Genomic DNA, 20,235 nt, shown 5'->3' with positions numbered 1-20,235 from the left:
CTAGATTATCCTTGATAGATGTTTATCTAACCTGCTTTTAAATATCTCCAATGATGGAGATTCCACAACCTTATTAGGCAATTTATTACAATGTTTAATCATCCTGGGTATGTCTACACTACAGATTTTTCGGGAAAACAGCCATTTTTCCGAAAAAACTTCAGTTACAACCACACTGCATTCTCATTCTTTTGAAAGGAAATTGAAAGAACAAAGAGGTTTTGCTGGTATTGATGATCCTCTTCCTATGAGGAACAAGCCTTTTTCCAAAAGAGCTCTTTCAGAAAAAGGCGTATATGGACAGGGAAGAGGGAGTAATTTCGGAAGAAGAGGAAAGAGGAGTGGCCACTCCATCCATAGTAATCACAGTTTAAATGAGAGATAGCATCTATTCAGTGTGTAGACGCTATCTTTTGAAAAAGCACAACGCTTTTTCTATGTGCTTTGGCAGTGTGGACACACTCTTTCAGAAGAAGTTTTTTTGGAAGATCTCTTCCAAAAAAGCTTCTTCCGAAAGAAGCCTTCAGTCTAGATGTAGCCCCTGACAATTAGGAAGTTTTTTTCCTAATGTCCAATCTAAACCTCCCATGCTGCAATTTTAAGCCCATTGCTTCTTGCCCCATCCTCAGAAGTCAAGGAGAACAGTTTTTCTCCCTCCTCCTTGTCGCACCCTTTTAAGTACTTGAAAACTGTTATCATGTCCTCTATCAGTCTTCTCTTTTCCATACTAAACAAAGCCAATTCTTTCAGTCTTTCCTCATAGGTCATGTTTTCTAGACCTTTAATCATTTTTGTTGCTTTTCTCTGGATTCTCCAATTTCTCCACATTTTTCTTGAAAATGTGGTACCCAGAAATGGACACAAGACTCCAATTGAGGCCTAATTACTGCTGAGTAAAGAGCAAGAATTACTTTTTGTGTCTTTCTCACAACAATTCTCTGAATACATCCTAGAATCATGTTTGGGTTTTTTTGAACAGTGTCAAATTGTGGTCCACTGTGATCCCTTTCTGCAATATTCCTTTCTAGACAGTCACTTCCCATTCTGTATTTGTGAAACTGATTGTTTCTTTCTATGTGGAGTACTTTGTCATGTTAAACTTCATCCTATTTATCTCAGATTATTTCTGCAGTTTGTCAAAATTATTTTGAATTATGATCCTATCCTCCACATGCAACCCCTCCTAGCTTTGTATTATCTGAAAACTGTATAAATGTACTCCCTATGCCATTGTCTAAATCATTGATGCAGATATTGAACAAAACCAGTCCCAAAACTGATTCCTGTGGAACCCCACTTCTTATGCCCATCCAGCATGCCTGTGAACCATTAATAACTACTCGCTGAGAATGGTTATCCAGCCAGTTATTCACCCACCTTATAGTAGCCCCATCTAAGTTATATTTCCCTAGTTTATTAAGAAGGTCATGTGAGACCATATCTAATGCTTTACTAAAGTCTAGGTATACTACATCTACTGCTTCTCCCTTATTTACATGGCTTGATAGCCTAGCAAAGAAAGCTATCAGATTGGTTTGACATGATTTGTCCTTTACAAATCCATGCTGGCTGTTACTGATCACCTTATTATCCTCCAGATATGTGTAGATGAATTCCTTAATTATTAGTTCCATTATCTTTCCTGACACGAAATTAAGCTGACTGCTCTATTGTTTCCTAAATTGTTCATATTTCCCTTTTTATAGACAGGCACTATATTTGCCCTTTTACAGTCTTCTGGAATGTTTTCCAACTTCCATGACTCTTAGGCTGTGTCTACATTGGCAAGATTTTGCGCAAAAGCGGCCGCCTTTGTGCAAAATCTTGCCACCTGTCTACACTGGCCGCAAGTATTTGTGCAAGAACACTGATGTTCTAATGTACAAAATCAGTGCTTTTTGCGCAAATCCTCTGACGCTCCCACTTAGGGATAAGCCCTCTTGTGCAAGTATTCTTGCGCAAGAGGTCAGTGTAGACAGGCAACGTTAATTTCTTGCGCAAGAAAGTCCGATGGCTAAACTGGCCATCGGAGCTTTCTTGTGCAAGAGAGCGTCTACGCTGGCACGGATGCTTTTGCGCAAAAGCACATCTTTTGCGCAAAAGCACATGCCAGTGTAGACGCTCTCCTGCGCAAATACTTTTAACAGAAAAACTCTTCCGTTAAAAGTATTTGCACAAAATCATGCCAGTGTAGACACAGCCTTAGTGTATGCAATACAATAGTACATTTACTAAATTGCTATCCAACTCTAAAACAAGTCATCAAGCACACGATATAGTATTTATAAAATTTCCTTTCTAAGCGTGAAATCCTAGTCCCAGTGACGTTAATGAAAGTTTTGTCATTGATTTGACTGGGACTTTTACCCTAGATGTGCAATTCCCAATATGGATTTGAGAACTTGGAAAGCATTGACATGATTAGCAGAAAATGCTTGCTTTTTCCTACTATTTTATGTTAAACATCAAGTCCCTATGTGTGAGCAATCAGAATAGAGGGCAAATCATTATTATGAGGTCTTCTAACTGAGTTTGCCCTTTCTGACATTAAGATTTCAAAAGAGTAGTGAAAAAAGAAGATAGCTGTGTACAGTATATTCATTGAACACATTAGAAACAGGCCAAACCACAAAATTTGGATCCGAGTTTGAACTTTTCTGAAATTCTAGAATGTTATCTTTTATGGCCTTTCTAATATTAAAAAACTATAACTTGTATTAAATAAAAGGTGGAGTCACACAAACCAACAAAAAGAAACAGTCAATCCTGAAGCTGTTGACTTATACTAAATTTTAATATGGATGTGCATAAGAAAAAACATGAAGAGAAAAAGTTCCTGTATATTTGAAACATATGAATATGAATGTTATCATTCTGTTTTTATTTTTTAAGAAAAAAAATTGCTATTAAAATTATGGACTAAGAGCCTGCACAATTTAATGTTTTGAAGTGTGTTGGATCTGTTTGTTTTGCTTGGGTTTTTTAAAGAAATTTGTTAATAAAAACATCTGTAATCAACAATTTTTGTGAAAAGCTACAAGTTTAGGGACAAATTTTGCAAACCTAATATCAGTTTGACCTCGGGTTTTAATGAAGAACAAACTTTTGTAACCAAATTATAAGTACTTATAAAATAAGATTGTGTAATGGGATTACTGAAAGAATCAGAACAGTACACGATCCACAAGACAGAAAGGAAAAAGAAGTACACGATACGCTAGGACAGCAGAAACATTTCACTTGATATGAGTCTGGGATAGTCACAGTACTCAGGGAGTTGCAAAGCTACTTGATTCTCTACTCCTTCAAAGGGAAAGAAGAGAGCCAGTTGTGGCTTTTTGATTCACAGGCATCAAATCTCAGTGGCAACTCAAATTTACACCAGTGGAGGATTGGGCAATTCTTTATTATGCCCCCTCAAATCACTTCACTTCCACACTGTGCCCAAAGTGAGGGGCAGACAGTGCAGGAGGAGGCAGAGAGTTCCCTTGTGTAAGACAAAGAATTATTCCACTATCTCTGGCTGGTTTACGATCCTTTTGCACTGCATGAAGACCTTAATTAACCAGAGAAATTCCTCCCTTTGCATTTTGTTTATTTCGCTTATTTTTAAAATGTTTGGAAAGCATTAATTGGTACTATATTTTGCATGCCTCTACCTACTCCTTGTTTCATCTTGCTTCCATAAATCTGGCATCACTTGAATATCTCACAAAAAATTTAAGCTTAATGTGGCTAAAATTAAAAATTGTGTTGCTTATTTCTTCCTCCAAACCCTATACTCTTCTTACTACCTCTCTTGCTGCTGCTAATATATCTTTGACTCCTCTCTCTCTTTCTGTTTCTCACATCCATAGTTCAACCTTCAAGCCAAACTGGGTAAACTATTTTAAAACAGAAACAACATAAAAAACTCAGTATTTTGGTATTTTGATGCACCTGGTCAGCCATATGCAAACTGAAAATGGTTTCCAGATATGACTGTGTCAGTAAAAGGCTGGAGAACGGAGTGAATGTATGCTGTTAGCTATACTGTTAGCTGCTTGAGCATATTAATATATCTATGGGCTAGTCTGGCAGCACTCCTGGTATTCCAGTGATAAACATCTGCTGCTTTCACTGACTCTGTTTATTTAGCATAATTACAGAGCAGTTGTGAAAGACAAAAGAGGATTGCATAGAAATGGATCCTCAGTAAAGCAGGAAAAGCATTTCAAAAATATAATGCACATCATAACTGCAAACCCCAACGACAAAAGCAAAAAAAGGCAAATAAGAACAGAAGCAATACTTTGAGTCAGAATGTTAAGCATTAAATCTGGGCAAATTTGTCAAAAATGTTCGGCAAGTGCTTGCTCAAAAACTTGAATTCAACATCAATTGCGGTTTCTGTTGAACTCACTTTGGCTTTTGTAGTTGCTATCTATGAATAGTTTGGACAATGAGCATATGGGCAAGTGTTGCCATAAAAACATTTTGAATTGTAAGCAAATATTCAAGAATATTCAGAGAGCACAGATTTAGAACTTGTAATATTCACAACAGAAACTTAAATCTAAGTGTAACTCATCTAATCAGGAAATAGAAATTTGCCATATGACCTATGAGTCCAATCAAGCCAATCAATATTTCCAGAATTTCATATTTGAACACTTACAACAAAGTGCTCATGAATGACCTAGAGAGTACAAATTATTCATCAAAGGTATTTAGGGACTAATTTGGAATAGTAATTAATTTGAAAAATTATAAACTGTTCACAGGTAATTCAGAAACAGACAGAATAAACTGAGACTAGAATAAATTCATTAAGAAAACATGACTAATTATTCACTCAGCTCTACTTTGCGTGAAAAGAATGGTTACTTACCTTTTGTAACTATTGTACTTCGAAAGGTGTCGCTCATGTCCATTCCAAAATATGTGGGTACATGCTGTGTGTGCGATTATCAGAAGACTTTTCCCTAGCAGTACCCATTGGGTCAGCTGTGGCGCCCCTTGTGGCACCACATTTATACCCCTGCCAACTAGGGATGTAATAGTGTAGTCGATTAACCGTTACGCAAATGCTCATAGGTTAATGCTATAGACTACATGCATTTCTCCCTTCTCCCTTGCCAATACATTTTTAGCAGGCAGGCCAGCAGCCCTGCTTAGTCCCAGCTTGTGCTGGGTCCGGGACCTACCCCACTGCAACTCTGCATTTAAAGTGTATAGGAGCCAGGTGGGCAGGGAACTCAGACTCCCCTCTGGACGAGGGCTGCTGCCACCCCCCGCTGCTGTCTCTGTATCAGAGAGGAGCTGGAGTTCCAGGAGGCAGCTGGTCCATGAGGGGAGTTGGTTTTTAAGCTGGCTCCCCTCACAGACTAGCTCCCTCCTGGAACTCACAGCTCAGTACCAGAGGCAGCAGCACAGAGTGGCAGCAGGCTCCCCAGGAGTGGAGCCCGAGCACGCTGGCTGCTGGCCCCACCCCCAAGACTACAGAATAGTCAAGTAACTGATAAGAATTCATAAGGTTACTCGACTATTCAATTAACCGATATTTAACATCCCTACTGCAACCCAACTCCTGCATCAGCTACTTCTTGCCAGAACAATCCAACAGAGGGGAAGTGGGTGCAACACATCTCGAAGAACAACAGATACGAAAGGTAAGTAACTGTTTCTTCTTCAAGTGTTTCTTCTTCAGTTATTCCTGAAAATAATCAGTGTAACAGCATTGTGCAAGAGGGTTTTTCTTGTGCAAGAAGGGGCAGTGTAGATGCTCCTTCTGACGCAAAAGCCTCTTCCACAAAAATGGCAACTCATTAGATATGCAAATCTGGCGATATTCCACGCTTAGCCTCAATTGCATACATCTGGCTTAAGATCGCGCCAGTGTAGACATAGCCTTCGTGTGTGGGTTATACTAGGAAGGCTGACGCTGAGACTTGTGCCCAGATAGGCTCCATGTGTCAACACTATCAGTGCCATGCATACAGGTGCAGACAGCAGTGCCATTGATGCCCTCAAAACCAGTCCTGCTGATGCCATCACTGTCAGTGCAATTGAGGGAAGATGCTGAGCTTCAAACAGTTAGTTCAGTGAGGTCCCACACTACTCAAATGTGTCCAGCATGGAGGAAAGGTCAAAGTCCACATCACCACCACTGGCACTGGGGAGTCCACCAACACCTCACTCAATGGAGCCGCCCATGGGGCCAGAGTCAACAGGGCCAAGGCTAAAGCACTCAGCCCTGGTAAGCTGGATATAGTATGAGCCAACTCCAGGGCCCTACTAGACCTCCTGCAAGGGGGTAGGCCCCTCTCCATCCTCTTCTTGCATGGCACTTAGGAATGGAACCACTACTGGGAGGATGAGCCCACCTTCTGTACTGAGGAATGGTGCTGATGCCATTCTTCAGGGCACAGTATTGAAGACCGGTGCTCCAAGACCGGTGCTCTGTGCACCCGACGGCATCGGAATGGCTGGCTGAGGCACAAGTGCTAACTCAATGAAGATCAGGTTAAGCTGCTGATCTCTCTCCTTTTTGATTCCCGGCGTAACCCCCCTGCAGCTATTATACTTATCTGGCAGGTGATTCTCTCCAAGACACTTCAAGCACGCAGTGTGAGGATCCCTTCTGGGCATATGCTTGCCACAATTTGTACACTGCTTGAAGCCCAGAGGCCACTGTATGCCCCAGGAGGAAGAACAATGTGGGGGGATGGAGAAACCCTGAACTAAGTTCTCTAAGTAACTCGAACAAACAACTAATATACACAACAAAAACAGCAAAAGAATGCTATGCTAGAGACTAACTACTTGCGAAGCAAGAAGTCAGAATCTCCAATGACCTTTACTGGTGAAAAGAAGGAACTGAAGGAGGAGTTGGACTGGCAGGGTTATAAATGTGATACCGTGAGGTGTCATCAAAGGGGGCACCACAGCCAATCTGATGGTTACTGTAGGGGAAAGTCTTCCAACAGTTGAGAAAACAGCACACACACAAATACATACATACTGGAATACACATGAGCAATCACTCGAAGAATAATACATTGTTTTAATAGTAACCGTAAGAAAAAGATAGGAATAATTAAAATATTTCCTTTGCTCCCCGCCACAAAATAATTTTTGTGACAATCCAAAAGGCTCCCCCAGTTTTACAGATGCTCCTATGATTTGGGCAGCATGCCAGAAAAGCTTATAGAAATTCAGAGATGCATACTAAGTAGTTGCTAGTAAATCATGCATCTGTAATATGAAAGTCAAACATCAAATTGCAAAGATTACCTGAGCTGCAAGAAGTGGCTGTGCGTCTTCCATTTCAATGACCACATCCCGACGAGGCATAGCTGACAGGAGGCTAACTGTAAATTAAACATTTTACTAAGCTAAAATATGCTGGTCAAGTTCACTATCAGAATTTAAATTCAAATGTTATAGAAGATGTAAAAGAATGTATTTGGCATGTGTTTGGCTTTTTAAAGCAAGCAATTATTTGCCAACATTTGTTAATTGCTACTCAGGATTAGCTCTTTAAAGAAATTAGCAAGTATTAGTTACATAGGTATTTTTCTCTCACACACAAACACACATCAAATCCAATGGAGTTTGAAAAATAAGCAGTAATGGGACATTTTCAAAGCTGCAAATGGCAGGTTGGCACCTAAAGTCTATTGAAAGTCAACGAATGTTAGACTCTTACCTGCCATTTATGCTTTTTCAAAAATTTTCCCATAATGGGTTGCAATGGAAAAAATGGTGGCCTAACTGTATAATATGATGGTACAGTAGAGTGAACTGATGTGGTCCATTATGTGTCGACAAGTTGTGGGTGCATGTGGTCCAATGTTTCCATGCTACTTCCTTTTTTAAAAATAAAAGCTACTGTGGTATTTCCATTCATTTTCTGGAATAATAACGATGGCTTTCTAAGGAGCACTGAACATAAACTAAGTAAAAAATGGGAGGTTTAAATAAACAATGACTTTGAAAATATAAATATAAAACCATAAAAATATAAAGCCATCTTTGTAATAACTCCCTCTTTACTTTCAATCTTTTATCTCTCTCCTTGAGGGTATGTCTAAACTACATCCCTTTTTTGATAAAAGCATGTAAATTAGACGTATTGAAATTGTAAATGAAGCTGGGATTTGAATTTCCCATGCTTCATTTACATAATGGCAGCAGCGGGTTTGTTTTTTGTTTTTTTCAAAAAACCGCTTTTCGGAAAAAAAAGCGGTCAAGATAGGGATCTTTCGACAGAAATGCTCCATTTCGAAAGATCCTGTATCCCGATCCTGTTTCAGAATCTTTCAAAATGGGGCATCTCTGCGGGGTTTTTTTTGAAAAGCAGCTTTTAGAAAAAAACTGCGGCCGCCATTATGTAAATGAAGCACGAGAAATGCAAATCATGGCTTCATTTACAATTTTGATATGTCTAATTTACATGCCTTTATTGAAAAAGGGGTGTAGTTTAGACATACCCTGAGTGTGGTTCTCTATATCAGTACTACCAATTACAACAGTCATTTAAAGGCAGTTATATTGTGTGCACATGCTACAGAAACCTTTTGAAGGTACCAGCTATTCCAATAATCTGACACTGTTTGTTGTAGGAATACTGACATTTCCATATAGTTTGTTGTCTCTTCTAGGGTTAATAGCAGTGGTTCTCAAACTTTATGGCCCATGGACCATCTGGCTCAATATTAACCTTTCTGAAGACTGCCAGTTGCTAATGGACACTCTCTGTTAATTACAATATTACAGGCAGTCCCCGGGTTATGTACAAGATAGGGGCTTTGCTCGTGGTGCCCCTGGTCTGCTGGGGACCGTCTTCAGCAGACCGGGGCACCGAGAGCAGCTTTTCTCGCCCCGGAGGTTGAGGTGGCGGACCGCTGCCTGCGAGCTCCGGGGCGAGAAAGCCCCGTTTGTAAGTGCGGATCCGACGTAAGTCGGATCCGCGTAAGTCGGGGACTGCCTGTACACCCAAGCCATTTTGCTAGTGCTGCAGCTAGGGAGACTGGTTTAATTTAAATTATTAAACAGATTAAGTGCTTTAATTTTCTCAAGTTAGTTTATCAAACTTCATTTTAAATAAAATAAAATATTAATTTATGTCCAACACAAAAGGTTTTAAAATGTTTTCTTTGTTTATGGCAAGAGTGGGGAACCTTTTTTGGGTTGGGAGGCCACTGACCCACAGAAAAAAATCAGTTGGTGACCACACAAATGAGAAGCAAAAAAAAAACCCTCCTCCAAAAAACCCAACCCACACTTATGTGGTCCCTAACTGAGACATCTTATTCCTCCGGCACGCCAACCCTACGGGGTAAAGGGAAGGGTAGGGGGGACTGAGGTTCAGGGCTTCCCATAGGCCAGATTTACTTTTCTGGGGTTCTGGAGTTAGTGGATTTTATGGAACCCCTTAGGCTCTGGGGTGGGGATAAAAACGATGGGTTCAGTATGCATGACAGGGCTGCCAGTGAGAGGAATGGGGTGCAGGATCTGGGAGGGAGGTGAGGGTGCAAGGTCTGGGTGGTAGGTAGATGTAGAAGTAGGCTGGAAGTAGGATGTCTGGCCGGAGGCAGGAGCAAGGGAGGGTGCAAGAGAGCAGGCTGGGGGTAGGGTGTCTGGCTAGGAGAGAGGGTATAGAATCTGGCCAGGAGGGAAGATGCAGAAGTGAACTGGGAGTAGGGTATCTGGCCAGGAGTGAGGGAGATGGGGGTAGGAAGTGCCTCGGGCTTAAGCTAAGGGACAGAGTGGCTGAGGGGGTTCAGGGAGATGGGGAGCAGAGTGCCCTTGGGAATAGGACTGGAGTCAAGGTGGTTCGAGAGGGACGTTCAGGGAAATAGAGGGGCAGAAAGGCTGGGCATGGCACAGCAAGGTGGGAGTGGGTAGGTGACCCTGGGGTGTCCAGCCCTGAAGGGGATGGGGGTCCTGCAGTGATCCAGCCCATGGCACTCTCAGGGGCCAAGCTGCAGCTCGGCCCCTCCTGCCAGACCAAGACCCCGTGAGTGCAAAGCCCCAGAGGGCCCGAAGCCCCCACCAGCAGCCTGTGTGTTCAGGGTCCTCAGCCCCAGCACTGTCTCCTCTCACCACTGCTGGGCACGGTGCTGCCCAACATGCTGCTGGGGAAGGGAGGGGACACCGGCCACTCGTGCACCACAAGAGCCAGCCCTGCCTGGCTGAGCCCCGCATAGCCCAACCTGCTGCCTGCCCCACAGGACCAACCAAGGGACGCCCTGCTCTTACCATGGTGGCAACGATCCTCCATATGTAGCTCTGCGGCCTGCACGGGTGGGGAGGGGTGAGTTTGCTTTCTTCACCTCCTCACCTGCTGGCCAGAGCTGATGCTGCAGACTCACAGCTGCACACTGACCACGAGGCTGCAGAAGCATTGCGAGACCACCTGGGAGGCAGCTGTTAACCACTGTTCTATAGATTACCACATTGGTGATTAAAACTGTGAGTTTGCTTTTCCATTCAAGCCACACTGTCACCAACTTAATATCTAACACTAGATGGCTATAAATCTATTCAGTATATACAGTGAATATTCAAGATGGATTACTCCAATTTTCCTCAAGAAAGGAGAATTATCTTTTTCTAGCTGCCTACCTTTTAGTTGTGGTGCAATGTCTGCTTCAGTAGCATTGGGGTCACAGCGAAAGTCTTCCAGGGAATCAATGGTACACTGTCCCACAATTGGTTTCCGTCCAAACTGTCTGTGATCTATCACTTTAATAACCAGTGATGGAGTATATAGCTCCTCTTTGGGCAAAAGCTAAAAGTGAAAAATGAAGGTTAGTTGCTTGTGCTTAGAATCAGGGTAGATGAGAATAAAGCATTTTTGCCTGAGTAAATACTACAGAATCGGGTCACAGATTTGGTAATTTAATACTGAACTCCCATGAACTGTAAATGTATATTTGCATACATCATACAACTCCATGACATACTAATTAAAGGTCAACATAATAATCTTTTTAAAATACATGTATTGCCTCAGTGTAGGATTTCTTCAGCCTCAGATATTACAGTGATGAAGGTCATAAATACCTAGGACTGAGCTGTAGACAGATCATCAACATAGTCATATTGATTAGTAATAAATGGGAATATATTCTGTTATAAGCATTTGTGTAGAAATGTTTAATTATCATTGAGAATTTTCAGACTCAAAGATGCATGTCGTACATTGTCAAGGAATGTGCTTGTTCTTTCCAGTGATTTTTTACACTAAAAATGAAATCCAGCGTATAGAACATTTAACACTAATGAAGATCTTTGCAATGTAATTTTAACATCATACCACTTTCATGAAGAGAACCGAATATGGAAAATTTGGTGTTTTTTTGAGGTTTTTTATCACAACAGACTCCACCATTTCTCCACCGCACTCTACAATGAGACTTGGGGAAGTAACAGAAGCCATTTGGTAGTTTTTCATGTTTCGTAAACCCCAGGCAAGAATCTGTAAATAAAATCCAGTATAGGCATTACTAAGGGAAATGCCTTAGTAATGTGATATTGAAATACTAACTGGAAGGGAGAAAAATATCTTTCCAATTATAAAGTATAGCTGACATATATTAAGGTGATTTACCAAAAAATGTTGTTGATACTCTACTGAAAAATAAGTCATCTGTATTTATTTCATTATGACATTACTTTTGGAAGCAAATATATAAAGACATTTTCTAGCTATAAGAGGAAATTCCTATAATTATATTCAGTTAATTTAAGCAGCATACCTCAATAGCAGTGAGCTGAACAACAGGCCTAATTCCTTGAGGTACCATGTAAAGTTTTGGTGCTCTTTGTGATGGAAGAATTGGAAGGTTGGAGCCATTCTATGAAGACAAGCACAGAAGCTCAAGTTTCTCTATTTTTTCTTAAACAAGAGTATTCTGTATATAGTAAACATACACCACTGTAGTTATTTCAGTCTATCATTCATATTAGAAGAATATATATATTTTAAATTACCTTGTCTCTAAGAATAAGTTCAGCAGTGAAAAGAATGTCCCCACAAGCTTTGCCTCCATTCATTACAGGATACCAGAGAAGCTTAGGTGTGATATCCATTTCTGGGTTTAGCTTTACCATAGGTGAGCAAATACTTCTTCCTAGAAACTCATCTTTGCCCTGGACAAATTGACCAATCAGAAATAATAAACGTAATTAATATGCTATCTCCAAGGAAATAATTAAAGGGGACTCAAGACAAACAATTTTACATACCACTTGGTCATTGTCAAAAAGTTCAATAACCACATTTGGTGGATTTTGTGCTACGGTCTGTGGGTCTCCATAGATTTCAATTTCATTAAATATAAGCGTTTGGTCCCACATAGGATTCAGAGTTGAATGGATGATCTCAGTTGTTTTGCTTTGATGGAGGAATGAAACATGAGCATATGGATCTGAAAGACCATACAAAGACTTAGAAGATGTATTTAAAAAAAACAGGGCCAGATCCTCAGCTGGTAAAAATTGGCCTATTAAGATGAAGATCTGGCTCACATTGTTTTCTTTTCTTCTTTGTCTCTAAACAGTTAAATTCTTTAAGCTGCAATCCGTTAAAAAAACACCTATGGGGGGTGACAGCAGGCAGTAAGCAACCCTATTACAAAAATATAATATCCCACTGTATTGATTAGAAAAATCTTATCCTGCTAGTACTGAAAGCAGTGCATGCATGTAACTCTAAAATGTAATATTCATAGACACTACAGTGAAAGTGCTGTGGAAATACCTAGGTACATAACTCTCCATCTGCTATAATGAACATGAAGCTCTCTGGAATGAAAGAGTGTTAACTATGAACCTATGCCTGCAAGCTAAGAACACTAATCTGGACTGGACCTTCACAAATTTTTCCTTCATTTTCACATGCCTGTTTACTTCCTGTTCCAGCGTGCCTCAGAAGTACAAGTGCCCTAACACCATCACACAAAACCTAATAACATAAATAATTTTGGCCTGATTATATATAAGGAATGTTGTAAAATTTCTGGTGAGATTTCTAACCCAGTCTTGAGGATCAAAGATTGCTTAACAGCTAACCCTGAGGGGAAAAGAAATAGACACAATACCATTGCCCTTGATAATTGCCCACTGTAGCTGCCAAAACTTATCTATGAATTCCCCGTGATGACAGGTGTTCCAGTTTTTCCCTTAAAAAAGTTTCTTCACTATGCGTATGCTGCATCACAATATTAATTTTTTTCCTTTCTATCTAAAGCACTCAAGACCCATCATGTTCCTGGGGTCCACATAGGTGAATCAAGTGGCAGAATCTAGGCTGTTACACAATTAGTAGTATTTTTCACTAGCAAGCATGCCTGGATTTGAAACTACCTCTTGGAAGTAAAAAACCCACCATATTTCATTACCAGTTCCCTGAACCATCTGGTCCCCTCTTCAAAGCCTTTCATAATATACCAATACATCATGATGCACAATGCAATAGTTAACATATAACTGATGATGAACTTTTAAATTCAGTCTGGTTATTGCAGGCTTTACACTGTGCAAATCTTGAAGACCACAACAGTATGTGAAATGATTAAAATGTCATATGAATCAGAAAATGAGTCTGAAAACTAAAATGAAAATTTGTCTATACTAGTTTCCTTTTAAAATTACTGATCTATATCTTCCATCTAAGCTTTTCCATGATGTCTCTGGTGATATACAACTTCATGGACTCATAAATAATACAAAGAGATCATTCTAGTTCTGACTAGTTGCTGAACAATAAATTCTACCAGGCTATTCCATAGATCAAGCTTTGGTCTCAAACATGCTTATTTATGGCAGTCCCTTCCTCTTGTGAATCAGAACTAAATGATTAAAGTGTTCTAGGCCTACTATTAGGTATACTTCTAAATCATCAGGATCTCTGAAGAAGGTATCTGATGATGGATATTAACATTTCCTGTACAAATTGCTATTACCAAGCACCAGAGGCTATTTTAAAGGTTATCTTTAGGTCAACTTCAACAGTCTCTAGCTAAGTAACTAATCCAAGTGGCATGTACTCTGTGTAACTCTTCAAACAACTTGTAAGTTCCTAATTTGTAAGTTCAGGCTTACATATGTCTTCTATCTGAGATACCAGCCTTGAACTATCCATATGAAGTTGTCATAGTTTCTTTTAAATTGCTGTATATTCAAATAGTCCAAAAACAATGACATATATGATGTACATAAAAATTAATCTCATACAGTATATGAGAAAACAGCATCACAGCTACAATATACATCATTCTACCTTTTTATAACAAATCATGGAATGCACTAGACATGTTCAATTCATAATACAAAGGAAAAAAGAGGAAGAAAGAAGATGGAAACATGGAAAAACAAACAAACCCATGAAAACTCACCCCCACCCATTCATGGTGTATTTACTCTGCTATACATTCAAAGTCATATTTATACAGTATCCCAACAGTAGAAATTTTCATTGTAATTATTAAACATTAAATACTAGGGTAACTGCTTAACTAGTTTACTCTGATTACATAAATACAGACTGGTACACATAGGAAGAAATATCTAAGACTTTCCCTATGGAGATATGACAAAATTATACAAATGTATACCATGAGTAAAAGGGATTTTATCTGATTATCTGGCTACCATGGATAAACTACTAGTTTATAAGTTTTTAAGATCCATAATTTGGCAATATTGTCTACTGAGAGAGAAAACATTTTTAGTTCCTGTACAATTAAACACTAATGAATACTTTTGTACAAATAAACAAGACTCATGCTTAGTGGTAAGGTACACATCAACTCAATTTCCATACAAGTCAGTATTAGTGGTAAAGTCATAAAAAGCTTTGGATAAGGCAAAAACTTGTTGATACAACAAGCAGATATAGCTTGATTCACCACTATTATCAAGGGGGCAGGCAGGGTTACACACTGTATAGCTTTGGGCCAAAAAAGGGAAGTTAGGGTCCAGGAGAGATTGTTTCTGTTAAAGTACAGTCAATGTTTGTACCTTCATTCTCCCTACAGGTATCTACTGAGAAGGGGAGCTGGCAGAGCTTTCAAGTGGATACAGCTGAATCAGTTCATTCCTCAGAGGCATTAGTCACCGGTTTTGTTGGTCAATACTGTGTACTTTGGGGATGTGCTGGCCAGCTCTGGATGTAAAGTTGTAATTACTGCCATGAGGCCTATAGCCAGTGAATCAAGCTATCCTATAGTGGAAGCAAGTCATTCATTGTAGGGATTAGGTTTGTTATTATGGAAATATGCTGAGACTTTAATAGGCTTTTTCCATACCTGAAAAGCTGTCTTTGTCTAAAGCCATAAGATTTCTTGCCTGATAGACGTAGCAGCGAAGATGGTAACTATACACTCCTATACAAAGAAAACAAAATGAGAGGCCAAATGTAGGGTGAGAATGAAATAAATGTGATTCCTTTAATTAGGCTATTTTGCATTTATAATACGCATTCAATAGCTTCTCAACCTAAGCATGAGCAATCACTAAAATTATTATTTGTGATCAATGTACTAATACTATCAAGCTAATATTTGAAAATTGCTTCTTCAGACCAGTACAAAGTAGATGAAGATCCCTAGAATGGGGTAAAATGGAAGCCGTTCAGCTTTTTTTCACCTAACTGCAGGAGACTTTAAACATTACTAAGAAATTACTCTATTCAAAATAATTTGATAATCAGATGCAGCTTCTCATGGGCCTGTCTGTAATTATAGACTCATAGACTCATAGACTTTAAGGTCAGAAGGGACCATTCTGATCATCTAGGGTACGTCTAGACTACAGGCTTTTGTTGACAGAAGTTTTGTCAACAGATACTGTCGACAAAACTTCTGTCGACAAAGAGCATCTACACTACATTCAGTTCTGTTGACAAAGCAAGCTGCTTTGTCGACATGGTAGTGTAGACGCAAAGGACAGTTTACATGCAATAACACCTTCTGTCGACAGAAACTCTGTCGACAGAAGGCGTTATGCCTCGTAAAATGAGGTTTACCAGCGTCGACAAAACTGCTGAGTTCTGTCGAAATTATGTCGACAGAACTCGGCGGTAGTGTGGACACAGGTATAGTTTTGTCGACAAAAGTCCACTTTTGTCGACAAAACTCTGTAGTCTAGACACACCCCTAGTCTGACCCCCTGCACAGTGCAGGCCACAAAATCTCACCCACCCCTCCTAGAATAATCCTCTCACCTATATCTCAGATATTGAAGCCTTCAAATACTTTGGAGACCCCAAGATGCAGAGAATCCTCCGGCTGTGATCTGTACCCCATGCTACAGAGGAAGGCGAAAAACCTCCAGGGCCTCTGCCAATCTACTCTGGAGGAAAATTCCTTCCCGACCCCAAATATGGCGATCAGCTAAACCCTGAGCATGTGGGCAAGACTCATCAGCCAGACACCCAGAAAGTTCTCTATAGTAACTCCTATCATCCCTCCATTGACCTATTTCCCACTGATAATGAATGGTCAATTAGGGTATGTCTACACTACCCCGCTAGTTCAAACTAGCGGGGTAATGTAGGCATACCGCACTTGCAAATGAAGCCCGGGATTTGAATTTCCCGAGCTTCATTTGCATAAGCGGGGCACCGCCATTTTTAAAACCCCGCTCGTTCGAACCCCATGCAGCGCGGCTACACGGGGCACGAACTAGGTAGTTCAAACTAGGCTTCCTAGTTCGAACTACTGTTACTCCTCGTGGAATGAGGAGTTCGAACTCGGAAGCCTAGTTCGAACTACCTAGTTCGTGCCCCGTGTAGCCGCGCTGCACGGGGTTTGAACGAACGGGGTTTTAAAAATGGAGGCTCCCCGCTTATGCAAATGAAGCTCGGGAAATTCAAATCCCGGGCTTCATTTGCAAGTGCGGTATGCCTACATTACCCTCCTAGTTCGAACTAGCGGGGTAGTGTAGACATACCCTTAGTTACCAAGATCATGTTATCTCATCAAACCATCCCCTTCATAAACCCATCTAGTTTAATCTTGAAACCAGATTGATCTTTTGCCCCCACTACTTCCTTTGGAAGGCCGTTCCAGAACCTCACTCCTCTAATGGTTAGAAACCTTCATCTAATCTCAAGTCTAAACTTCCTACTAGCCAGCTTATATCCATTTGTTCTTGTGTCCACATTGGTATTAAACTTAAATAATTCCTCTCCCTCCCTGGTATTTATCCCTCTAATATATTTAAAAAGTGCAATCATGTCTCCCCTCAGCCTTCTTTTGGTTAAAGTAAACAAGCTAAGCTCCTTGAGTCTCCTTTCATAAGACAGATTTTCCATTCCTCGGATCATCCTAGTGGCCCTTCTTTGAGATTAGAGGTCAGGACCAACAGTTCTCTCTTCAAAACTTTGAAGGCAAGAGTAGCACTGAAAGCTGCAGGATTCACCCCAAACCTTGCTAATCTTGAATATATTTTTGAACATTTTTTAATTCCTCTCTTTCATCCCCAAGGCCAAAACATTGGTCAGTGCAGTCCAGTGGCTAATTTTGGGCCAAGGCCTGAGCCCACTGAATGCAATGCAAGTTTTGCCACTGACTTGAAAAGGAACAGGAGCTGATTTAAGCATATTATATATTTTATTTGAAATAATACAATTCCATAAAATAGTTTTATTAGCTCAACATCTAAAGATCAGAGCGTAAATAGAAATGAAAATCTGAACTTCTGGAGACTTTTTTTGCTTGGCTTTTTATTTTCAGAGTTAAATCCTATCTGAAACCTGAAAACCAATGAAGTGGCTTGTACACCAAAGTTCTGGTTCCTTTCTCTGACTGTATCCTTAAGATTATGTTTTGCTCAGGAGAGGAAATTCTTTTTTTGAGGCTGAAATGCAGCTCGGTTTTGTTTTCAGATTTGGCAAGGGTAAGTCTGGTTAGCTGCTTTGATTGTGTAGCCAATTAAAACTGCATTTGGCTCCAAAAGAGTAGTGTGAATGAAGGATCAATAGCACAAATGTCTATATTACTAATATGGTACATCCTATCTAACATCTACATTACATATCTGCATGGGACATAGCAATATAGGAACTAAGCACTCCTAAGGCAGTGAAAGCTGACAATATAATTATGAGATTATTTGATCCATATTCTGTGATCCAGTTTATTACTGTTGGTCCTGTTTACTCAAATAGTTTTATTAATTTTTCTGTAATCTATATTTAGATCTTCAAATGATGGAAACAGACAAAGTTAAACTTTATTAGTCTTATTATCAATCATTTGTCTTCCAGTAGCCATTCTACTCCTTAGTCAGGGATCTGACCATTATAGTGCTAGGAACTGTATCAGCATATAGTTAAAATACAGACCCTGTCCCGAACTATTTACCATCTTGGTTAGTAACACAATGGAACAAGGGGTGAGACAAATAAACTGGTAGGGCGTAGGGGAAGAAAGACGGGGTAACAATATAGTTCACTACTTGGCTACTGATTATCTATGATTGGTACACATAGCAATAGAAGTGAGTCATTAAGAACAGATCTGGCAAAAACTTACTGTCAAAACTGCAGGAAACAATTGGAGTGTTGGCACCAAATACACGTGTGGCAGACTCTTTGGTTTTTTCTGAACTTTTCCCCTCTCCTTCGTCGAGGCTAGTGTCTGCTCCCTAAAATCATATGCAAAACCAAATTCACTAACAGTTATATATACAGAAATAACCCAATATTCATGTAAATCACATCTTATGTGTATAGTGGGCTTCATTTGTGCCTGTTGGGGCAAGGAGAGGTACCACTTTACCTGCCTAAACAAATGAAGCCTAGTGTACTGCAGAAGAGGTTCATACTTGGCTTTAGGCAAAGCTGTTTGACAATTGTTAAGTTGCAATAAGAGCACTACAGAAATCAGCCTGGTGGTCATGTACACTTCCTAGCCAACACTGCCTGCTTTGGGGGATAAACTGGCCACTTTCCAGTGTGGCGAATCAGAAGGGGAAGAGGGAATAATTGTTTTGGGAACATGAGCTGCGGGGACCTCAAAATGTCTAACATCTGTGTCAATAAAGAGAAATGGTTAGGGCCGGACAGCCAGGGAACATAATGTACCAGGATCCCACATTTCTCTCAATGGGCATGCCCTACTACAGGAGAGGCTGCAAACACTCTACATTGGCCAACCTGCTGTGGAGAGCTATTTTATTGCTGGGGCACTATTTTATTGCCAATGTGACTATTATCTCCTCAGTCACATTGGCACAAGCAGGTAGCAACTATGCGCTCTGTCTAGTCCAATATTTATAGAGTTGAAAGGGACAGAGACTCTAAACAATTAATTTTCAAAATTCCATGGGAGTCAGAACCAAGGGAAGTAAAGGTCAGAAAATAAATATTATAAACTGGATGTCCATTTTTTTGGTGTTTATGATGCAAAACAGGAAAAAATGTAGCAACTATTCCACAAATTTGACTTTCTCTAGTATGATGCCACCACCCTTTCTGTATCCAATATCGTAGTAAAATATATTACTTTCTCACATTATGTTCTTTATACTATTCCCTAGTTAATGCCTTTGGGTATTTAATGCATCCTGTAATAAACCTATGGAATAAATAAATCCTGATGATCTATTAGTGACCTTATAGATATCATTCTATTTTCTTTCATACTGTGCTATCCCCTAATTATTTGATTGCCTTGCCTAGAAGCAGATATTCAGCAGAGGAAATGCCTATTCATTCCTATTACTAACACACTCTTTATGCGTTTGATTTATATACTGTCTTGAGCTGCTTTATTGTTGGACCATCTTCTTTGCTTTGCCAGAAGGGTGGATCACCTACTTTCTGTTGCCAAGTCTCAACATGCTAATAGATAAATAATTCTAGGAGTCAAAAATATTATGCGGGAGGTCAGACGATATCATCATAATGGTTCCTTCTGGCCTTGAAACATATGAAGGCCTCAGTCACACAGCAATTTAATGTTTATAAAGCACTTCATGTGGTAGCTTGCTGTATTTAATACTAGACTTCTGATAATCCGGAACCTTTGGGACCTAGGTGGTGCCGGATTATTGGATATGCCGGACTATCAGGAGGTACTATAAGATGGTTTATATATATATATATATATATATACACACACACAGAGTATATATTGTATATAAAGTGTTTTTAACCCTTTTTATTGTAGCACAAGCACTGTCCAGAGTCACACAATGCCAGTGGCAGACTGACTCGGTCCCGTCCGGTTTCATTCG

The 20,235-nt window shown here is 40.0% G+C and overlaps 1 protein-coding gene across 4 annotated transcripts in view; it reads right to left on the bottom strand.

The window, feature by feature from the left end:
* The window catches only part of MYOF (myoferlin), a 150,191-nt gene that overhangs the window by 18,655 nt on the left and 111,301 nt on the right, over positions 1-20,235 (bottom strand). For all 4 annotated transcript variants that reach the window (XM_075935158.2, XM_075935159.2, XM_075935160.2 and 1 more), the window contains 8 exons: positions 18,531-18,642; positions 15,300-15,377; positions 12,238-12,419; positions 11,983-12,141; positions 11,748-11,846; positions 11,306-11,467; positions 10,612-10,777; positions 7,276-7,352 (listed from right to left, as the gene is read on the bottom strand). In XM_075935158.2, coding sequence (XP_075791273.2) covers positions 7,276-7,352; positions 10,612-10,777; positions 11,306-11,467; positions 11,748-11,846; positions 11,983-12,141; positions 12,238-12,419; positions 15,300-15,377; positions 18,531-18,642 — 1,035 coding nt within the window. The remainder of the gene's footprint in view (positions 1-7,275; positions 7,353-10,611; positions 10,778-11,305; positions 11,468-11,747; positions 11,847-11,982; positions 12,142-12,237; positions 12,420-15,299; positions 15,378-18,530; positions 18,643-20,235) is intronic.

Source organism: Pelodiscus sinensis, chromosome 8 (genome assembly GCF_052426305.1).
Source record: "Pelodiscus sinensis isolate ZL-2025 chromosome 8, ASM5242630v1, whole genome shotgun sequence".
NCBI lineage: Eukaryota > Metazoa > Chordata > Testudines > Trionychidae > Pelodiscus > Pelodiscus sinensis.
The sequence above is the reverse complement of the archived record's forward strand: the minus strand, read 5'-3'. Positions and strand labels throughout refer to the sequence as shown.